Genomic DNA, 22,358 nt, shown 5'->3' on the forward strand with positions numbered 1-22,358 from the left:
ACAAACAAACTTCTACTGTATCTAGAGCAAAAATGACAAAGTTTTGCAAATTATTTTAACATGCTGTTTAAAGAAAAATGTTTAATTAAACCAATCTAAATGAAGCAATATAATGAACAATATTTTATCTGGTAACTGCATTGACGTGTCTGTTTGGTAATATGATAATAACATGACTGAAGTCTATTGAGCTTCATCTGGATCTTGAGACGCTCATGAATGATCTGTTATGGCTATCTACCTGTACAGACTACTAAGGTATTTTTTTAATATTTGTGTACCTGATATATATCGTTGTTGCCTTTGTTCCTACACAAAAAAGTTAATTTTGGCCACCCCAGGCGAGTTCATTTAGATATAACTTTTGTTTTTTCCAAAATTATTTAAAACATGAATTACAGTCTAGAATTACAACCGGTGCCTCTTACTGTCTTAGTCTTAATGAGAAATATTAGTATTAGCTCTTGATTCCAGACCCATTCATGGACATTTTAAGCACCCAGTAAAAACAGAACATTATGAATCCTAGTTATTTTAACGCAATATTTAGTTCTATATTACACGTCAAATTTTATTTAAAAAAAATATCATTATAATGCCAAACGACATTCCTAAAGAGACATACAATTAGTGATAATTTTTTCAAGAATCGTATTAACAAACTGTCAGCAATATGTATTAAAAGGTCATTGAGTATTTTTCTCAATTAATACACAATTGATTATAAGGACACTAATACTAAGCAAATCAAAACAATCCAATGACTAATAATGCAAATAAAATATTAGATCTACTGATGCTTCCTTAGGACATTTTATTGAGTTTGTCAAATACTTTTACATTTTTGTTTGTTTAGAAACATTGTCTGAAGTCGACAATTATAAACTGAAAAGGTCCCAAGAAGGCACTTGTTTTATTTTCAAATTTTGAGATTCAGTTATTGTAACATAAATGACAATTGTTACAAGCATCCAACAAGGTTTTTATAGGAAAAGATCTTTGTGCAAAATAACATGATGCACTTTGCTGGGTTTTACTTTTCTCCAATAAAAAGTAAGAAAATCTTTTGAAACATTTAATATGTTTGTTTGTTTTCTATACAAATTTTTATGTAAGACTTAGAAATTCTTTGAATTTTGAACACGTGTCACTGGTCTTTCTTTTTGCTGTCCCCATTTATAGCAGAACTGTTTACCTCGTATAGTTCAAGATATGTATTGGTATGAATTACAATAATATGTGGAGTTGGAGTAAGATGTCAATCTCATAATAAACTGTGGGTTTTCCAGCAATGTTTTTTTGCAGAATTGCCTGTTGTTGTTATTGATTTTGACAAGTAATATTTGAAATCGACACTTGCAATCGTATTGTTTAAATTTATGTATTACAAAATTATATGTTTTAATAAATTTTTATGAAAGGTAATTGAAATTGCTTATCATACATAAGTCAAAATGTTTCACAATTACTTTCATAAGATGAATTCAACAGTTTTAAGCTTAACTTTTTGAAGAAAAATGAGAGCTATACTTCTCGCCCCGGCGTTGGCGTCGCCGTCGGCATTGGTTAACGTTTTTTATAAAGTCAAATTATTTTAACACTATCAAAGATAATTAACTCAAACTTGGAATACTTCTTAATGGCAACAAGACAATTGTGTAGGTTAAGGTGCATAACTCTGTCAGCATTATTTTTTGAGTTATGCCCCTTTTTATACTTAGAAAATTGAAAATTTGGTTAAGTTTTGTGTTTAGAACCATTTTATTCTTTAAGTATTAAAGCTATTGCTTTCATACTTCCAACACTTACTAACTATAGTAAGGGGACTGTGCAGGCAAAGTTATGTATCTCTGACTGGCATTTTGACAGAATTATGGCCCCTTTTATACTTAGAAAATTGAAAATTTGATTAAGTTGTGTGTTTTGGTCCATTTTACTCCTAAAGTATCATAGCTATTGCTTTCAGACTTGGAACACTCGCTAACAATCATAAGGGGACTGTACAGGACAAGTTGCATAACTCTGGTTGGCATTTTGACAGAATTATGGCCCTTTTTTGACTTAGTAACTTTGAATATTTTGTTAAATTTTGTGTTTAGATGCATTTTACTTCTAAAGTATGAAGACTATTGCTTTCAAACTTCAAATACTTTCTTACTATCATGAGGGTACTGTACCTGGCAAGTTGAATTTGACCTTGACCTTTGAATTACCTTGAATCTCAAGGTCAAATGAATAAATATTGCTTTAATTGCCATAACTTCTTTATTTAGGATCAGATTTGATTCATACTTTGACAAAACAACACTTACCTGACATACCACAATGGACTCCACCAAAAACCATGCCCCACACCCCACCCCAGAATCCCCACCCCCCCCCCCCCCCCAAAAAAAAAAAATTTTTTTTTTAAATATCATTTAATGAATGACCACACCCTCACATTATTCCCCCTCCCCACCCCCACCCCACAAAAAGATATTTTTTTAAACATGGTAAAAAAACACAAATACTTATGTTTATTATTTTATTTTTGAAAGACCATCCAACCATCCCACCCAAGCTATTGCTATCAAACTTGAAATATAATCATATTAGTTTGTTTTATGCCTTTACAAATGTTCAATAGATTGTGGAAAATATACCCGAACTCAGAATCGTCTATAATGTACCACTTCTTTAAAACATAAGCGATCAATATGTTTCAATTATGGTCCTCTTCCAGTTAGAATATGACTTTATTACCTTGACCTTATTAAATATAACAATTTCCCCATGATGGCTTACGTTATACTGTCAAGCACTCGAAAAGTCAAGTGCACTTGTCTTCTGACAGATCTTGATTTAAGAAAATCGCCACAAATGTTAATCATGTCCATTCTAAGCTTGATGTTTTATTCCAAAATCATATAATACACTTTAAAGTGCATATGCATTTAGGTAAAAAGATTGTATGCATTCTAAGAATTTGATCAATAAATGATGTGGGCACAAAATCTTCTATTTAGACGGAGTGCTGTACCAGAAGAAGAGGGTCTAGTTTGCTATCCACTCTTTTAGTGTATACTTTGAGTCATTGACATCATATTTGCAAGTGTTTAATGAGAACTTATACACAATTTATGCTTAAATAACTCTCATGCTATGACACAGAAATCTGTGAAGACTTGTTTTTACAAAATATTCAGAACTAATGTCCACTTTCAACAGATTTCATAGCAGAAGTTTTGAGAGTTCACATCATCCAGTGGTCAATAAATCTTGGTTATTTTCTCACCAAAAGGGTATTGTAGAAGCAGATATTTGCAGGCAGAAGCTTAAAACAATTATTTAACAGAATGCTCCACAAGTTTGATAAAATACTCTCTGAAAATTTTCCACCACTAACTAAAAGTCATTTAGCAGTGCAAGTAGGAATCAAGGACAGTAAATTTAGTCCAATATACATTATGTATACTATCAGGGGTTTTTATCTGATTTTGGGGAAAGGGCCTATGTTGAGGGGAAAAAAATTACGCGAAACGCCGGATTTTGGGGGAAAAAATCACACGAAACGCCGTATTTTGGGGGAATATAAGGAAAGTCTTAAATAATCAATTAAGCATATTTTACTGTTTTTAAAACAAATTCAAGGAAACAGAAAATTTAATTATGCAATATTTTTTTTCTATTTTCTACACTGGATCATCAGGTTAACTTGTATTTTTAAAGGTTTAAAAAAAATAAATAAATGTTTTTTGTTTTTTTTGGAGGGAAAATGAAATCTTGGGGAAAATTTACCAGCTGAGGGGAACAAAAAATTGGAAGGGAAAGGGCCGATTTTCGGCGGGTCACAAAGAAGGAAAAAAAAACCTGACTATACAACTTATTTGATCACATATAAATATTCAACAATGTCATTTGTGGTCTCGTAAATTTACCCCCAAAAAAAGCTGCTTAGCATATACATGTACATGTGTCCAATCTACTTCAGGGACCTGTTTTACAAGTTTGTTATTCACCCATTGGGTTTGATAGCCAGACCAGTCTCCAGGGCTGAACAGCTGTTGTCAGAAGATATTAGGCTGAAATGGGAAAGGTAAATTACATTGTATTCTGTCTTTAAAATTAAATACAAAATTTACTCGTGATCATAGAATTTTAATTTGTGGAAAGGGCTTTACTTATTGTGCTAGCTCTTTTTATGCCCCTGGATCGAATGATCGGGGGCATATTGTTTTTGGCCTGTCTGTCTGTCATTCCGTCATTCTGTCCCAAAACTTTAACCTTACAGTTAAGTTTTGCAATAACTTTTGAAATATTGAACATAGCAACTTAATATTTGGCATGCATGTGTATCTCATGGAGCTGCACATTTTGAGTGGTGAAAGGTCAAGATCATCCTTCAAGGTCAAAGGTCAAAAAGCGGCGCATTAGGGGGCATAATGTTTCTGACAAACACATCTCTTGTTTAGACTTAATTGTGATTTACAAGTCATAGCTTTTCTGTTTTGTAAACCTTTTAGCATGATTTTTATGCCCCCCTTCGAAGAAGAGGGGGTATATTGCTTTGCTCCTGTCGGTCGGTCGGTCTGTCAGTCCGTCCACCAGGTGGTTGTCAGATGATAACTCAAGAACGCTTGGGCCTAGGCTCATGAAACTTCATAGGTACATTGATCATGACTCGCAGATGACCCCTATTGATTTTGAGGTCACTAGGTCAAAGGTCAAGGTAACGGTGACCCGAAATAGTAAAATGGTCTTTGGATGATAACTTAAGAATGCATACGCGGCCAACAGGGCGAACTCTGAACAATATAACTGAAGCAACTGGTCTGTAATTCTAAATCTATAATTATCAGTCTAATGAAACATCATCCTTTGAGTAAAATAAAGTGGATCAGTAAAAATATTATCAGAATATGATTTTGTTTGTATATTTTGTATATTAAATATTGTGTTAATGTTTAATTTTGTTGATTAATGTAAATATAAGCAGGACAGGGGAGGTAATACACTATTATATCTTTCTTATATACAGGGGAAACAAATGCAATAAGTTAAAATTTCATGTTTAATGAATAGAGGATATCACCCCCCCCCCCCATTTTTTTTTAAACATCATCTAATGAATTACCACACCCCACATTAAACCCCCCTTTCAACCCCACCCCCTACCCCCCACCCCCCCTACCCCCCCCCACCCCCCCTACCCCCCCATCCCCCTACCCCCCACCCCCCCCCAATTTTTTTTAAACATCTAATAAATAACCCCACCCCACATTATACCCCCCTGTCACCCCCGCCACCCACCCTCCCCCCCAATTTTTTTAAACATCTAATAAATTACCCCACCCCACATTATAACCCTCCTCTCACTACTCCCTACCCCCCCCCCCCCCCCAATTTTTTAAACATCTAATAAATTGCCCCACCCCACATTATTACCCCCTCACCCCCCCACCCCCCCACCCCCCACCTCCCCCCCCCCAAATTTATTTTTATTTTTTTTAAACATCTAATAAATTACCCCACCCCACATTATTACCCCCCTCTCACCCCTACCCCCCAACCCCCCCATTTTTTTAAGCATCTTATAAATTACCACACCCCACATTATACCCCCCTCTCACCCCCACCCCCCACACCCCCAACCCCCTCTACCCCCCCCATCCCCCCACCCCCCTCTCACCCCCCTTCCCCCCACCCCCCTATCCCCCACCCCCCCCAATTTTTTTTTAAACATCTAATAAATTACCCCACCCCACATTATTACCCCCTCTCACCCCCACCCCCCCCCTAACCCCCCACCCCCCGTTTTTTTAAAAACATCTTATAAATTACCACAACCCCACATTATATAACCCCCCCCCCCTCTCACTCCCCCCCTACCCCCACCCCCATTTTTTTTAAACATCTAATAAATAACCGCACCCCATATTATTACCCCCCCTCTCACCCCCCACCACCCTACCCCCCCACCCCCCAATTTTTTTTAAACATCAAAAAATTACCCAACCCCACATTATTACCCCCCTCTCACCCCCCACCCCCCTCTCACCCCCACCCCCCCCCCCCTACCACCCCCCCACCCCTCAACCACCCCCCAATTTTTTTTTTTAACATCTAATAAATTACCCCACCCAACATTATTAACACCTCTCACCCCCCCTACCCCCCACCCCCCATCCCCCCCAATTTTTTTTTTACATCTTATGAATTACCACACCCCACATTATACCCCCTCTCGGCCTCCCCCCCCCCTCCCCCAACCCCCCCCCCCCCATCCCCCCCCCCCATCCCCCCCCCCAATTTTTTTTAAACATCTAATAAATTACCACACCCCACATCACACAATGGCTGCCACTACAACTGACAGTCCATATGGGGGGCATGCATGTTTTACAAACAGCCCTTGTTAAAATTCTTTTTAACTTTGAAAAAAACAACAATATTTTTGTAGTATGGTATCCTAGGCATCAATTACCCTTGAATAAAATCTGCTTTAATGGTATGGCAATTTAAATGACATGCATTCTAAAGTGCAGACAGTAAAGTGATCATTTTATACAAAAGTCTTAATTATTAAGAATATTACAAATGCAAGTTTTAGCGTTGTCTTTTCTATTTTTTTATACAACTGAACACAATTTCAGGGAGCAAACGTTGCTGAAAGAACAAATGGTACTGAAGGACACAGAAGAAATAAAGTGCATGCTGCAAGTTGGACAGTTGCAAGAAGGTGAAAATTTGTATTTGTAAATTAAATTCTTCAACTGTTCTCTTTAAATAGCTAAGACTTTCTTCAAGTTTTTAAGAGGGTAAAGATGTTTACCCAGTCGGACATGTAGCAAGTATAGCTACCATTTAAAGACACTATTATATTTGCATTTAGACGTAATGTCATATTTAAAGTTTAAATGGCGATTGGAATTTGCTTATAGTGTGCATGGATATTTGTATTAATAGAATATATTAAGTGTATTTTGTAAGCTTGCAAATATTTTAACATAAAATATTTAAGGATGTATACTGCAGTTTTAATGAATTTTTTGTGTTGTACATAGATTTTGACAATTGTTGGTATTTAGTTAGAACCAATCTTTTGCTGATAGAAAAATGGGTCACTAGTGTTGTTAATTTGTTATTCGCACTTTGACATTATGCCTATTTCAGCATTAGTGTAAATTGAAAATAGGACTTAGAGAAAAAACTATAGGTTTCCAGTGTTGTTTGTTGACAATTACAGTTCATCTGCCTATGATAGAATAAAATAAAACCCGCAACCAAACAATTACACATGTAACTCCAACTCAGTTAATTACTACTGAAAAGGCATTAAATAAAGATATTATAATTATATCCATTACAATTTGCTCAATATTATGTGTGTCATTGTTTTGTTGAATGTTAGACGAATATATCTGATTTAGAACCCTTAATATACTAGTAAATTGAATTCCCAAATACGGGCCTTATCAAGTTTCTGTATGCAACACATGGTTACATGGCGTGTGTTTATTAGTTCAACTTGTCTAAAAAATATATAGGAATATCAAAAACTATTTGCGAAGCTTAATGATATTTATTCCTCTTATATTTATGTAATACATGATCTCAAACAACACCCCAGGAAAGTTGAAATCTTTAGCCATTGTTTGGGAAATTTAAATAATAAAAGTGTTGCAATTAATTGTACTTAAAGCATAATATTATATATATTACAATGTATGCACCTTACAATTTTAAATATAATTTATACATACCGGGGTAATATAGTACATTAGGGTAAAATGTTTTAAACATATGATCATTCAATTACAATTTTCTTAAAGCTAATAAAAGCTATACGTTTTGAACATTTAAGTCTAACTTGGGACACAAACATCTCCCTTTTCAAAGAACATATTGACTGTTGTCTCGTTATAAGTCAAAGACTCATGCTTGCCTTTACAATCACGAGATAAAAAAGGTTTATGTGGTCTTAAGGATGATGGTTTATTTTGATTGCGCAGTTTAAGAAACATGTAATTTTTCTTTGCTTCATTATTCTTGATTTATTGATGTTATTCCCTTATTTGATATCTATTATTCGAATATCGGAAAAGCATGAACATATTGCGCAACCGGTGTAACAGTAAAAAAAATGTTGCATGAAACTAAACTTCCCCTACATGTATGTCCTTAAACACTGCACATTACTACAAATAAATTACTATTTTTACTGTATAAATAATGTATATTTAAATTCAAATACTAGTATAGACTTATATTACTGATATCATTGTTGATAAAAAATTATATTTAAATGTTAAGCTTGGTTGATCCGGGATTCTTGAACTGTACATATAAAGCCAATCAGACATAAAATATTCTCTCACCTTTGATATCTATGTTAAAATTTGACAACTCCAGGCTCTTTCACCATCTCAATTCAAGTCCATAGTAGATACACAACCAGGGCCTGTAACGTTTTCATAAATAATTACTTTTATAATCTTAACGATATTTTTGACAAAAAAACTACAACAAACAAACAAGATACGTTCCCTTTCACAATTGTCTTCAAAATATTTCTTGAAAATATCGTGATTTAGTCATGATCAGTCCTGATTCTGCACAGGTAATCTTCCATGTTTTGTTTAACCAATATTGTGATAATTATATTTGCAGATACATGTATGAGTTCTAATATGCAGTATTACATCGCGGGGGTTGACATTTCCTTTGTGAAAGGTGATGATGTGACCGCCTGTGCTGCACTTGTTGTCTTGACATTTCCAAAGTTAGAGGTGAGATTACAGATTACAACTTTTTTGCAAACATGTATGCAGGGATGGAAATTTGCTGGAGCCCTTTAGCAGAGCTCCAGCTAGGATTGGAAAAGAGCAGGATGCTAATTTGTCAAAAGGGCACTTAGTATGTGCTTCTTTATGTCCCAAAATCCCTGTGTTTTATTTTCAATGTAGCATGTGTTTTATAAGTATATATGTCACATGACATATATTTATATTTTAAACATAATTTCTATAATTAATAAAACTAGTTCCACTTTGAAAATTAAATAGTTTATTGTAACTTTAAATGCATTTTCCTGAATAATAATGTGATCAGATCAAAAAAGGGCACATTGGGGATCAGAAGGGGTAGGGTGGGACCTTGAGGTGGCCGGGTGCTTCGCCCTTCTGTTTAGGTCTAGCTGGAGCACTGTTTTTAGCCAATGGCTCAAAGAATTTGCGATGGGTCCCTAGATATTCTTAACATGCTCCCTGTACAAAAAGTTTTTTTTAAATGAGGATGCACAACCAAGGTTAAAATGTGATTGAAATAACTGTTTACAGATCAATTTAACAATATTTTTTTATTTTCTGCTGAGCATTATTATAAATAGTTATTTTTTATATACTTTGTAATTATGTTACTGTTGATAAATATATCTTCTCAACAACAACCATATTTTTGTGCCCATTTTATCTGGGAATTTTGGACTTTATTATGTTTTTGTTAACATTTACTGTTTGTGGATTTACAAAGTATTCATGACAGATTATATAACACTTTAACAATGTCACATGATACCATTTATACATGTGGGTCCTTATGAAAAATGATAAGCAACAATGTCTGTTATTTTAACTGCATGCTTTCAAAAATTGCTTTTACTTGTTGTGAATAAAGATTTACCTTATAAAATCAGAAACAACTTTTAACTCCAGCATTCAGCATGTAACAAACCCCATCTGGACACACAATGGTATTGTCATTGGTTACACAATTTTTTCAAAATATTGAATTCAACAATTTAGCACATATTTTTCAAGTGCTGAACAGTTGGGCAAATTGTCAATGTATTTAGTAGCTTATTAGCAAAACAAAATGTAAATTTGTGCACCTAAGTGTGAAAGTTGTTAATTTCAGGAATCATATTTAATCCTTTCCCACTTATAAGAAACGTGAAAATGGCTATGTGCAAACAGCATAAAACCAGAACAGCCTGCGAGTAACTCGCAGTCAGTTCAGATTTTATGCTGTTTGCTGCTCATCATGCAGTATCTAAGGTTTAGAAATGAAGCCTTAAAAACTTGAATGTAGTAAAATAAAGAAAGGTCTTAAATTAAATATTACTTTATATGGGACTACAAATTCGTGAAAGTAGGTATCTAAGTGGTAAAGGGTAAAATACGTATCTAAGTGGTAAAGGGTTAAATATGTATCTAAGTGGCAAAGGGTTCAATACGTATCTAAGTGGTAAAGGGTAAAATACGTATCTAAGTGGTAAAGGGTTAAAAAAAAAATAAGTGGTAAAGGGTTAAAAAGTATCTAAGTGGTTAAGCGTAAAATATGTATCTAAGTGGTAAAGGGTTAATTATGTATCTAAGTGGTAAAGGGTAAAATACATATCTAAGTGGTAAAGGGTTAAATACGTATCTAATTGGTAAAGAGTTAAATATGTATCTAAGTGGTAAAGGGTTAAATACATATCTAAGTGGTAAAGGGTTAAATACATATCTAATTGGTAAAGGGTTAAATACATATCTAAGTGGTAAAGGGTTAAATACGTATCTAATTGGTTAAGGGTTAAATACATATCTAAGTGGTAAAGGGTTAAATACATATCTAAGTGGTAAAGGGTTAAATACATATCTAAGTGGTAAAGGGTTAAATACGTATCTAAGTGGTAAAGGGTTAAATACATATCTAAGTGGTAAAGGGTTAAACGAAAGTGTGTTTAACTGTGTAATGTTTCATGTGAGTTATTTGTAAAGAATCATTATTTGTCAATGACAATTGCACGGCTTAGATACAGATACAAAAAGTTGTATTGTTCAAATATGTAAAATAAAAATGAGCCGTGCTTTGTGAAAAGGGGTTTAAAGGGGCCTTTTCACGTTTTGGTAAATTGACAAAATTTAAAAAAGTTGTTGCAGATTTTCAAATTTTCGTTTTAGTTATGATATTTTTGAGAAAACAGTAAAGCTGAACATTTACCATGCTCTAAAGTATTTATTTTATGGATCTTTTGATGATTTAAAAACCTGAAAATTATAAAGCGTTGCAACGCGTAACGATTGAATAATTTGTAGAGTTCTGTTGTTGTCGTTATATTTTGTGATACTACGAGGATTGCTTATATAAAGTATAAAATACATCACTAATTGTATGAGCACTGATGGCCGAGTGGTCTAAGTGGTAGACTTTTACTCCAGGATTCCAGGGGTCAGTGGTTCGAGCCCAGTTGAGGAATACTTTATTTTTCTTTTTTTAATTGTATTCTTGTGTTTTTTTTCTGGAGCTTTTTAGACCAAATGTTTACATTTATCAATTTAAAGCATTAAATGACAAACTTTAATACATGCCAAAATCTGTGAAAAGGCCCCTTTAATGCATGTGCATAAATTGTTGTCCTAGATTAGCCTGTGCAGTTTGCACAGGCTAATCAGGGATGACACTTTCTGCCTAAACTTGATTTTTGTTAACAAAAGACGTTATTGAAATGAAAAATATCATAAAAGCAGAAAGTGTCGTCCCTGATTAGCCTGTGTAGACTGCACAGGCTAATCTGGGATGACACTTTATGCACATGCTTTAAATCCCCTTTTCACAAAGCACGGCCCAAATGAAATCATACCTACTGAACCAACTGGGCCTATTATGTCAAAAAAGAATACTTGCAGATCCAACCTGAAGGTGTTGCATAAGATATTGTTCAGTAATCATCACATGTTAAACACACCTTGAGTAACCCCATAATTATGGATCTTGTTTGCGAAGCAGGGTTCGACACTAAGGCACGTCCGACAGACATTATCTAGTAAGATCGGTGGTCGGGCTAGTAAAACTGTGGGCTAGCTTGTCCGAATGGTCGTACATAAAAAAATCTATACTGATTCATATAACTATAACTAACTGCTGTGAAAACCTTTATTTTTAATGTGTAATATTGCTCTCGTATCCGTTATTTACATTAAAACAAAACTAGTGTATTTAAATAAACGCGGAGCATTCACATGATTCATCGCTATTTTTAGACGCAAAGGAGAGCTTCCTGCAGAAATTGCTTGTTTCCATTGGTCAAGTTGTTATGAATATTAATGATTTTCTGAAGTGTCGTAAAATTGTAGAGCATGATTTTACGACTTCTATCGAAAATCGGTATTGTCAATGTAAACATTTTTTCGTAGCAGACAAGAGAATGTAATTTAAAGAATGGCTTTGTTTAAGTTCGGATTTTCGTCCGACAAATCAGTTAATAAAAAAGAATCCGACGCTTAAACTGACAAGAAACGTAAATATGAAGAAACACGAAAACGTCAATTTTATCCTAGATGGAAAATCGAGTCAGTTCCCATGGATTGAATTTGACGAAGAAGAGCAAAAAAAAGTTTTATTTTATTGGTTTACTCTATGCATAAAAAAAATCTGGTGTTCACTGATTATTTAGTAATAAATCCTGATTTAACAGTTACATGACACAATTGTGTTCATTTGCTATGTCATTTGTGGTCTAGTAGACATCAGGTTCGGGCTAGTACATTTTAAGAGGAGCTGGTCCGACGGTCTTGCTGTAAAAAAAGTTAATGTCGAACCCTGCGAAGGATGACAGTCTTCAAAATTATGTAACTCTGACCTGTCAAACCAAATTATCATAATTTTCACAAGTAATAACTCTATTATATGCATTAACTTGTTAAAAAAAAAACATTAGTATCCATTTATGTTTTTTTTTATGGCAGGGGCTTATATTTAGCATTTCAACAGGTTGCCATGGCGTAGTGGAGAAGGTGTCTGTCTAGCAACCAGTAGTAGATCCCCACTGTGGGAATGCCCACAAAGACACCAAGTACTGGTTCTATTCAGGAAATGGACCCTCGAGAGTTTCTGTAAGTCTTTGGCTTCAATGCAATCGAGCAAAGATAAATAGGTTTAAACTTAATCTAGTATTTTTACAGGTTGTGTATAGCGACTGTAAAATGATAGAGCTTACTAAGCCCTATATTCCCGGTTTCCTTGGTTTCCGAGAGGTCCCATTTCTGCTGGAACTCTTCAATGACCTTCAACAGAGGAGACCAGAGCTCATGCCTCATTTGGTGATGGTGGATGGAAATGGAATTCTTCATCCAAGAGGTGGTTACGGGTAGAAAAATGATTCTCGTTCTGAGAAAACTGGGCATAATGCATGTGCGTAAAGTGTCATCCCAGATTAGCCTGTGCAGTCTGCACAGGCTAATCAGGGAAGACACTTTAAGCTTTTATGGTATTTTTAGTTTCAAGGAAGTCCCTCCTTACCAAAAATCAAGTTAAGGCGGAAAGTGTCATCCCTGATTAGCCTGTGTGGACTGCACAGGCTAATCTTGGATGACACTTTACCCACATGCATTAAGCCCAGTTTTCTCAGAACAAGACTCAAATGGAGACATTTCCAATATGATGTAATACAAGCAATTTAAAGTTTGGTAAATCAAAGAAACATTTGTCATTTATATATTTTGTTGTCTTTATTAACATTGCTATTTGTGAAAAATGGAGATGTTTCTAAAATGATAAATTAACAGCCAATTAATGTATTGTGGTAAATCGAAGAAGCATATATTATGCAGACACTTTATTGTCTTGATGTACATTGTTCTTGGTGAAAAATGGAGAAATTTCTCAAATTATGTAATAAAGGCAAACTAAAGTATTATGTTTAATCAAAGAAACATATATATGATTTTGGCACTATTCTTTTATTAAGTACTATCAAATACTGCATTGAAGCTTTATTTAAAATATTGTTTTTGGTTATTTTTCTGATTATTCTCTTCTTTGAAGCAGGATTGCTTTTGCATCTGTTTGTTGATCACTAATTTGGGTGGTAGTCTGTAAATCAGTTGGTTTCTGCATGATATCTAAAGAATTCTTTGAACTAATATCATAGCAACTGGTTACTTGAGATGGTGAGGAAGACTCCTATCAATTTATGTTAGGTTAATTTGTCAATTGTCAAGGTCACAGCAGCTTTTTACATTTTAATTTGTTCCAGCACATTCTTTTCAATATCTTTCTCCTATTATCATGCAAATTGGTATAATAGTTACATTTGTACCTAGGAAGTTAGGACGATACTTTTGGATTTTGAGGTTTACAGGGTAAAGTCACTGTCCACCAGGTGGTTTCTGGATGATAACTCAAGAACGCTTGGGGCTAGGATCATGAAACTTCATAGGTACATTGATCATGACTCGCAGATGACCCCTATTGATTTTGAGGTCACTAGGTCAAAGGTCAAGGTCACAGTTACTGGAAATAGGCATTTTAAGGATTTAGCATGGTTCAAACAAGGGAAACAACTACCGTTTATGCATGTACTTTTTATTACAGCATTTGCCTCCCTTTAATTCATTTAAAATCTCATTTTACAGCAGAGATTCCAAATCTGAACTGTAAATGAGCCCCATATTTACTGCCAGTGCTAGGTTACCTTTTCCCATTTGATCATTCTTAAGTATTGGTATTGTAATGCTGCTGCTACTGCTACTGCTACTACTACTACTACTACTACTACTACTACTACTACTACTACTACTACTACTACTACTGCACCACCACCACCACCACCACCACCATTCACAGTGACAAAAACGTATTCACACAATGGCTGCTACTACAACTTATAGCCCATATAGGGGGGCATGCATGTTTTACAAACAGCCCTTGTTTACTAACATCTTTTGTTGTACTTGGCACACTAACTTTTGGAAAAGAAACAGTCACTTACATCAAATGATCTGCCTTTAGATAAAGGACTTTAAATATAAATTCTAATCAGAAATTTGAGATTTATTAACTCGCTCTGAATACTTCCAAAATAATGCATATAATTCATAATATCCCACACTTGTATATGAGGATTAACAACCTTTTCAACTAAAATTTAAAGCCTTGATTAGAATGAAAATTCAGTGTTTACAGTAGGTCTTGAAAAAACCACTAAACATGGTGAAAACATGACTGCAATACATGTATGCATTGAATACTGATGAATGTTGTGAAAATATTAACCCATTTATGCCTAGCGTCCTGAAAAAAGGACATTGCAAACAGCGTAGACCCAGATGAGACGCCACATGAAGTGGTGTCTCATCAGGGTCTGCGCTGTTTGCTAAAAGGATTTTCAGTAATAAATATTCTAAATATAGAAATAAGTATACTAGACATCCCTAATTTTGGAAATAAATTGATCCAATTTAGAAGGATGGGAGAGTCCACTAGGCATAAACGGGTTAATCTGCTGCAAACTTACTCAAAGCTTACAAATACATGTAAGCTGTGCAAAACTTATGAAATCAGGGGCCAAGAAGTTAAAACTTCAAAGTGTCTTAAGTTTAAATATAAAGACTGGTCTAATTTGTTTTGCTGACCTATTTCCTTCATTTGAGCTGTGCTCTGGGAAAAGGGACTTTATGCATGTGTGTTAAGTGTCTTCCAGATAAGCCCGTGTAGTCTGTACAGGTTAATAAGGGACAACACTTTCCGCTTTTATGGTATTTATCATTTAACCCTTTCCCACTCAGAGGCAAAGTGAAAAAGGCTATGTGCAAACAGCATAAAACCAGAACAACCTGCGAGTAACTCGCAGTCTGTTCAGGTTTTATGCTGTTTGCTGCTCATCAGTATCTCAGGGTTGGAAATGAAGCCTTTAAAACTTGAATCTATTAAAAAATTCTTAAATGCTTTTACACTTTCTTAGGGACTACAAATGCGTAAAAATATGTATCGAAGTGGTAAAGGGTTAAAGAAAATCTCATCTTAGCAAAAAATCCAGTTCAGGCAGCAAGTGTTGTCTATGATTAGCCAGTGCAGACTGGGATGACACTTCACAAATGTGCATTAATGCCCTGTTTTCCCATATTGATTCTCATATATATTTCAGAGTTTGGTTCCGCATGTCACCTGGGGGTGTGTCTAGGCTTGCCATGTATAGGTGTAGCCAAGAAACTGTTCCATGTTGACGGTCTTGAGAAGAATGTTGAACACCATGAAAAGGTAGCAACGTCGGCAGTAAAATATGTATTTGAAAAAAAAAATATATTTTATTAATGATTAACATATTTATATAATGATATCATATAAAAAAATATTTAGTCATATTTATATGGTATATGAATGTTTGTATTTTCATTCAATTGATTATTCTTTGTACTTACTGAGCTATTCTATACTTATTGTTCCCTACCGGTTTCACCGGAGGGAACTTATAGTTTGCGCTCTGTGTGTCTGTGAGTCTGTCACACTTTTCTGGATCCTGCGAAATTCTTGATATTTTTTCATGAAACTTGAAAAATAAATAGATGGCAATATGGACATTATGCAAGTCATTTCATGTTGTTCCTACGTCCAAAATTCTGGTTGCTATGGCAACAAATATTTATTTAAAAAAAATCTGACACTGGTGGAGCTGGTAGGGGACATATATTGCTTGGCAATAGTCTTGTTTTTAGCTCACCTGAGCACAACGTGCTCATGGTGAGCTTTTGTGATCGCCTTTTGTCCGTCGTCCTTCGTGCGACATGAACATTTGCCTTGTTCACTCTCTAGAGGCCACATTTATTGTCCAATCTTCATGAAATTTGGTCAGAAGATTCATCCCAATAATATCTTGGACGAGTTCGAAAATGATGTTGGTTGGTTGAAAAACATGGCCGCCAGGGGGCGGGGCATTTTTCCTTATATGGCTATAGTAAAACCTTGTTAACACTCTAGAGGCCACATTTATTTTCCGATCTTCATGAAACTTGCTCAGAAGATTTGTCCCACTGATATCTTGGATGAGTTCAGAAATGGTTAACTTTGCTTGAAAAACATGGCTGCCAAGGGGCGGGGCATTTTTCCTTATATCGCTATATATGACTATAGTAAAATCTTGTTAACACTCTAGAGGCCACATTTATTGTCCAATCTTCATGAAACTTGGTCAGAAGATTCATCCCAATAATATCTTGGCCGATTTTAAAAATGGTGCCGCTTGTTGAAAAACATGGCCACCACGGGGGCGGGGCTATTTTCCTTATATGGCTATAGTAAAACCTTAATTTTGTTAACACTTTAGAGGTCACATTTATTTTCAGATCATCATGAAACTTGGTCAGAAGATTTGTCCCAATGATATCTTGGATGAGTTCGAAAATGGTTTTGGTTGCTTTAAAAACATGGCCACCAGCGGTGGGGCATTTTTCCTTATATGGCTATATATGGCTATAGTAAATCTTGTTAACACTAGCGGCCACATTTATTGTCCAATCTTCATGAAATTTGGTCTGAAGATTGGTCTCAATGATATCTTGGATGAGTTTGAAAATAATTATGTTTGCTTGAAAAAAATGGCTTCCAAGGGGCGGGGCATTTTCCCTTATATGGCTATAGTAAAATCTTGTTAACACTCTAGAGGCCACATTTACTGTCCGATCTTTATGAAACTTGGTCAGAAGATTCATCCCAATAATATCTTGGACGAGTTTTAAAATGATGCTGGTTGGTTGAAAAACATGGCTGCCAGGGGGCAGGGCATTTTTCCTTATATGGCTATAGTAAAACCTTGTTAACACTCTAGAGGCCACATTTATTTTCCGATCTTCGTGAAACTTGGTCAGAAGATTTATCCCAATAATATCTTGTTATCTCAGGTGAGAGACTTTGGGCCTTTCAGGACCTCTTGTTTCTAGATTGGAGTCAGAATTTTCCAACATCAGCACTCATCACTGCATTAATAAGTAACAGGTCTGCTGTACTTTCTTATTATTGCTTTATAAATGAAACTTTCCAACTGTGGGACCTAATTGAATTGAAATTGTAATTAAAACGCTACAACAACCACACATTTTTATTAGGAAGAAAAAACTTCATATAGACACTAATTTATCGATTGATTAGAACTAATTTTTTAATTTATAATGGGTGAAATGTGGGATCACACTTGTCAATTGTGTTGTTTTTGTACTGTTATCACAAGATTATAAACAATAGCTGTAATTACCAGTTTCTGGTTTGTATAATTATATTTAGTTAATTTTTATTGAGTGCTCCAAGACTTTCTCATATGGCCAAAGACATCCCTGTCTCAGACATAACTGTGCCATATGTTGATTTTGATATTAGTTTTCACAAATGTCAACCATCATTAGACATAGTGTCACATGTAACAAATTTCTACCTACCTCAAAGGTCAAGGTCACACTTTGAGGTCGAAGGTCAAATTTTACAATAAAGGGGATTGTTGGTTTTTATGCCCCCGGTAGAGTGGCATATAGCATTTGACCTGTCCGTCCGTCCGAAAACTTCAACATTGGCCATAACTTTTGCAATATTGAAGATAGCAATTTGATATTTGGCATGCATGTGTATCTCATGGAGCTGCACATTTTGAGTGGTGAAAAGTCAAGGTCATCCTTCAAAGTCAAGTCAAAAAATACAATCCAATGGAAGTAATAAGCTTTAAAAGGGAGTTAATTTCTTAACCTGCCAAATGATATATTGAAATTTTATTTCAAAGCGGCGCAATATGGGGCATTTTGTTTCTGACAAACACATCTCTTGGTTTACATAAGTGGGGTATTGAGACAAAAGTGGAATGTTGGGGCATCTGTGCCCTAAGACGCCAGTCTTGATTTTTCCAAAAAGCTAGTTCATTCTGGGATTCCTCTTTTTAAATGACATTTTTCCAGATTGCCTCCCTTGAGAAAGGTGGAGATACATTCCCTTTGGTTGGATCTTCAGGCAGAGTACTAGGCATGGTAAACCTTTCATCAGATTCTGTAGTTAACCTGAAATCGTTTGTAAATAAAAATGAAGTGACAAATAAAATGTGTGAAACTCCATTTTCATCAGCACATTTTTTTAAGTTTGACAGAAACACTCATAGCTAAAGACATACATTGGATTTTGGTGTTAAAAGAAATCAGCATATAATCTGTTATTTTGCGTTTTAACATTCAGCAGTATTTTTTTTAAAGGGTAAAAAACCTACGGTATTTGTCAGGGCACTGACTCTAGATGAGAAATATACGCTCCGTGGTCAGGGCAATAAATAGTCAATAGTCCTTTGCCCCTATCAGTATGGTTGGCTAGTGATTTTCTGAGAATACATCCGTTTTCATTTGAAAAAAATCAAAACAACAAAGATGAGCTTCTTTTGTAAAACGTTAGTTAATATCCCTGTTTGTGTTTCAACTTGTAACCAAAAGATAATTCAAACAAGTTATAAATTTATGTTTTTATGAGTATTGTTAGACTCTACAAAACTTCCATTGATTGGGTCTATCAAACATATGGTTTAATTAGTTTTGAATCTTTTCATAAATTGTGCTTACTTGCAACCTTTGAACATGTTTATTGACCAAAATTGTTTTTGACAGCACCTTAATGATTGTCAGATATTATTGTTTAATTATTAATGTAATTTTAAATATAATGACAATAACCTTTATCTAATTAATATCAAAATACATCACAGGCACTAAGAAGCTGCAGTAGCTCCAAGAATCCCATCTATGTGTCCCCGGGTCACCTGGTTACCATGGAAACTGCTACCAGACTGGTACACATGTGTTGCAAACACAGAATTCCAGAACCAGTTAGAATGGTATGTCATTTAGCCCTTTGACTCTCAGATACACACTTTGGTGCATTAAAAAAATATATATAGTTTTTTTTAGACCTTTCTCACTTGATTCATGATAAAAAGGCTTCATTTCTCACCATAACGTACTGATGAGCAGCAAACAGCATAAAAACCTGAACAGATTGCGAGTTACTTGCAGACTGTTTTTGTTTAATTCTGGTTACATATATCGCCATTTTCACTATGCTTCTGAGTGGGAAAGGTTTTTGTGTTGCCATTACTGATAGGACTGAAGCCATAGTCTAACTTTCTCATTTTCAAACTGTAAATTTAAGTCTACCAGTTTTTGTTTTGTATTATGCAATTTTTTGAAGAAGTGGGGGTGAATTGATTTGCGCCCGTTTGTTTGTTGCCTGTTAATTGATCAAGACAATTTGTTTTCTAATGAATCTCTTTGACCTTCTATCATGCCAATTATTGGTATGATAGTCACTTGGGAAGCAAAACTTCGTTTGAGTTCAATCAGTCACATGTGCAAGGTCACATGGGGCTATAAAATGAATTTATATAACGCTTGGATTTTTCATTATCTTAGTTGGTATGATAAGGGAAAAAGGAGGAGGCAGACCTTTCAACTTTTAGGTCAACAGGTCAATGATCATAGAGTTGGTATCATGAAAACATTTCTATGCAATACCAGGAGTATTCTTTAATATAGGATCATATGAATAAGGATTCTGGCTAGTCATGAGGGAAAGATGGCGCCTATCGATTTCAATATCAAGAAAGGTCAATGTCACAGGGGCATGCATGATTAAAAAATAAACTGCATATATTTCAGACTTGGCTGCTAGTTGAGGTCATAGCAGTTTTACAAATATCTCTTGTTATCAGCTAAGTCAGTTTTAAGTAAATTCACAATAATTAAAATTCTGCAATATAATAAAATTGTCTATGGAAAATGATAATTACATAAACCAAGTAAAGTGCATACTAATTAATTAATGCCTGTTATAGCTGGTATTATAAGATGCTTCAGATATATTTAAACGAAATAATCTAAATATGGCCTCTAGAATTTCAAGTCTTCTTTAATATCACACCAATAATTTATTTACAGCTGAAGAAACACTAGTTTTTGTTTTTCTTGTTTTTACTCTTGTAGATTGTATACACGTTGAAAGGATGGTTACCACATTATGACAGATTGATTAAAAAAATAAATATTTTGCATGTGTATTTCTTTCAGGCTGATATTAATTCCAGAGAGTACATCAGAGTCAGGAAACAAACAGATGATGGACAAGGCTAGAAAGATACTGAAGACTTACACAAGTATGTTTCATTGTATCATGATATCAAATTAAATTGTTTGATGAATAATAGAGAATAAAAACTAGAAATCTTTAGGCCGACAACCTTTGTTTTTGGTTATTTGGATCTTTTTGTCCATCAGGATTTCATTTTTGTTCTACAACTTTTACATGTTTTGATATCAATTCATCTTGTCAATATGACATAAATGCAAATATAGGGTAATTTTTTCAAGGAAATAAATAAATGTTCTATGAAGAGTCCTAATCATGTTATGTGTAATGTGTGGTCAAGTCAAACAAATTGTTAAACAGGACTTGAATAATTTACCAAGGAAGTTTTACAAAACCTAGTCGGATCAGTGCTGATAGGGAGGCGGAAAACAACGGGCGAGGCATACGTATTGCTCAAGGGGGGGTTAGAGGGTTAGTGTTAGGGTTAGCCTAAACCCAACCCTAACCCTAACCCTTTTTTGGAGTTATCACCCCTGACCATGCCTCGCCCGTTGTAGTTTTCCGCCTCCTGTGCTGATATGGCTTGTTGCATAAAACAGTCATGCCCTCAGCTTAAAGGTCATGGTCATGCTTTAAGCTCAAATAAGGCCATCATACAGCTAGTCTTCATCGTTTCTCTAGCCTTTACTAGGCAATTTTAACTTACAACAAATGATCACCATGTGGAGATCACATCATGACATGTGGTGTGCAAAGATCACTATGAGATCACATGTGGTGTGCAACACATCTCTAGCTTAAAGGTCATACTTTGTCAATAGAAAAATATTGCCAAAATACAGCTTATCGGAGTTGCCAGAACATCATTGGTACAGATTTCTAAGTTACATCAAAAATCGTCATTTCATGCAGCCTCTATTGTTCATAAGCCAAATTTGTACAGCCATGACACAAAAGCTCACCATGAGCATCTGTTACTCTGATGAGCTTAAACTTTTTTTTTTACATTAAAAGATGGTGACATGCCTTTCTCCAAAAATTGTTTGTGTATTCCTGCATTATGTAATTACGGAATTCAAGTGTTAATTTTTATTGCAGGAATGCAACATGAAGAGTCCATACGCTGAATTATGAATACTGGGGATCATGTGATCTTTGTCGACGATAAACAGACCATACAGGTTCAAAAAAGTGCATCGGGGTCCCACGACCAAAGTGACAGCCACTTAAAGACGTCATTCATTTATCACTTCATGTGAAGAACTGAAGACAATGCGTTTGTTAACAATTGTGTTATGGCTTTTGCTTGTTATCTGCGATATTTATACTTATTTTTTTACGGACGTTTAAGCGCCCGTTTGTGATCATTGACCAAATAAATTTATATATTTATTTATATTATCTATTTTAAGTTCCTTTCAACCCTGCCAGTGTTTTAAATTAAAATACATATACGTATTGCTTCCACTCTAAAATTATTTTGCAAATCTTGAAGATATTGTCATTTTGAAATC

The 22,358-nt window shown here is 34.9% G+C and overlaps 1 protein-coding gene across 3 annotated transcripts; it reads left to right on the forward strand.

Moving 5' to 3' along the window:
- Positions 1–2: 2 nt before the first annotated feature.
- LOC127857020 (endonuclease V-like) lies at positions 3–22,240 on the forward strand. Of its 3 annotated transcripts, none has more exons than XM_052393286.1 (10): positions 3–258; positions 3,974–4,078; positions 6,636–6,721; positions 8,653–8,771; positions 12,930–13,104; positions 15,893–16,005; positions 18,681–18,749; positions 19,469–19,597; positions 20,826–20,911; positions 21,943–22,240. In XM_052393286.1, exons 1-9 carry the CDS (start codon positions 230–232, stop codon positions 20,886–20,888), a joined length of 888 nt encoding a protein of 295 aa, XP_052249246.1. In that variant the 5' UTR covers positions 3–229; the 3' UTR covers positions 20,889–20,911; positions 21,943–22,240. The 3 variants fall into 3 exon arrangements, 2 of the variants coding, with proteins under 2 accessions (XP_052249246.1, XP_052249247.1); XM_052393287.1 differs by having other exon boundaries at positions 3–253; positions 3,969–4,078; XR_008038282.1 differs by lacking the exon at positions 21,943–22,240 and having other exon boundaries at positions 115–258; positions 18,681–18,744.
- Positions 22,241–22,358: the final 118 nt, after the last annotated feature.

This window comes from Dreissena polymorpha, chromosome 14, assembly GCF_020536995.1.
Source record: "Dreissena polymorpha isolate Duluth1 chromosome 14, UMN_Dpol_1.0, whole genome shotgun sequence".
Taxonomy (NCBI): domain Eukaryota; kingdom Metazoa; phylum Mollusca; class Bivalvia; order Myida; family Dreissenidae; genus Dreissena; species Dreissena polymorpha.

Bases quoted from the DNA above. Each gene is read 5' to 3' on its own strand.
- LOC127857020 (XM_052393286.1), top strand. From the start codon at position 230: ATGGCTATCTACCTGTACAGACTACTAAG. The intron at 13,105-15,892 runs GTGGTTACGGGT...TATATATTTCAG, and splicing joins TGGAATTCTTCATCCAAGAG to AGTTTGGTTCCGCATGTCAC. The intron at 18,750-19,468 runs GTAAACCTTTCA...AATACATCACAG, and splicing joins CAGGCAGAGTACTAGGCATG to GCACTAAGAAGCTGCAGTAG.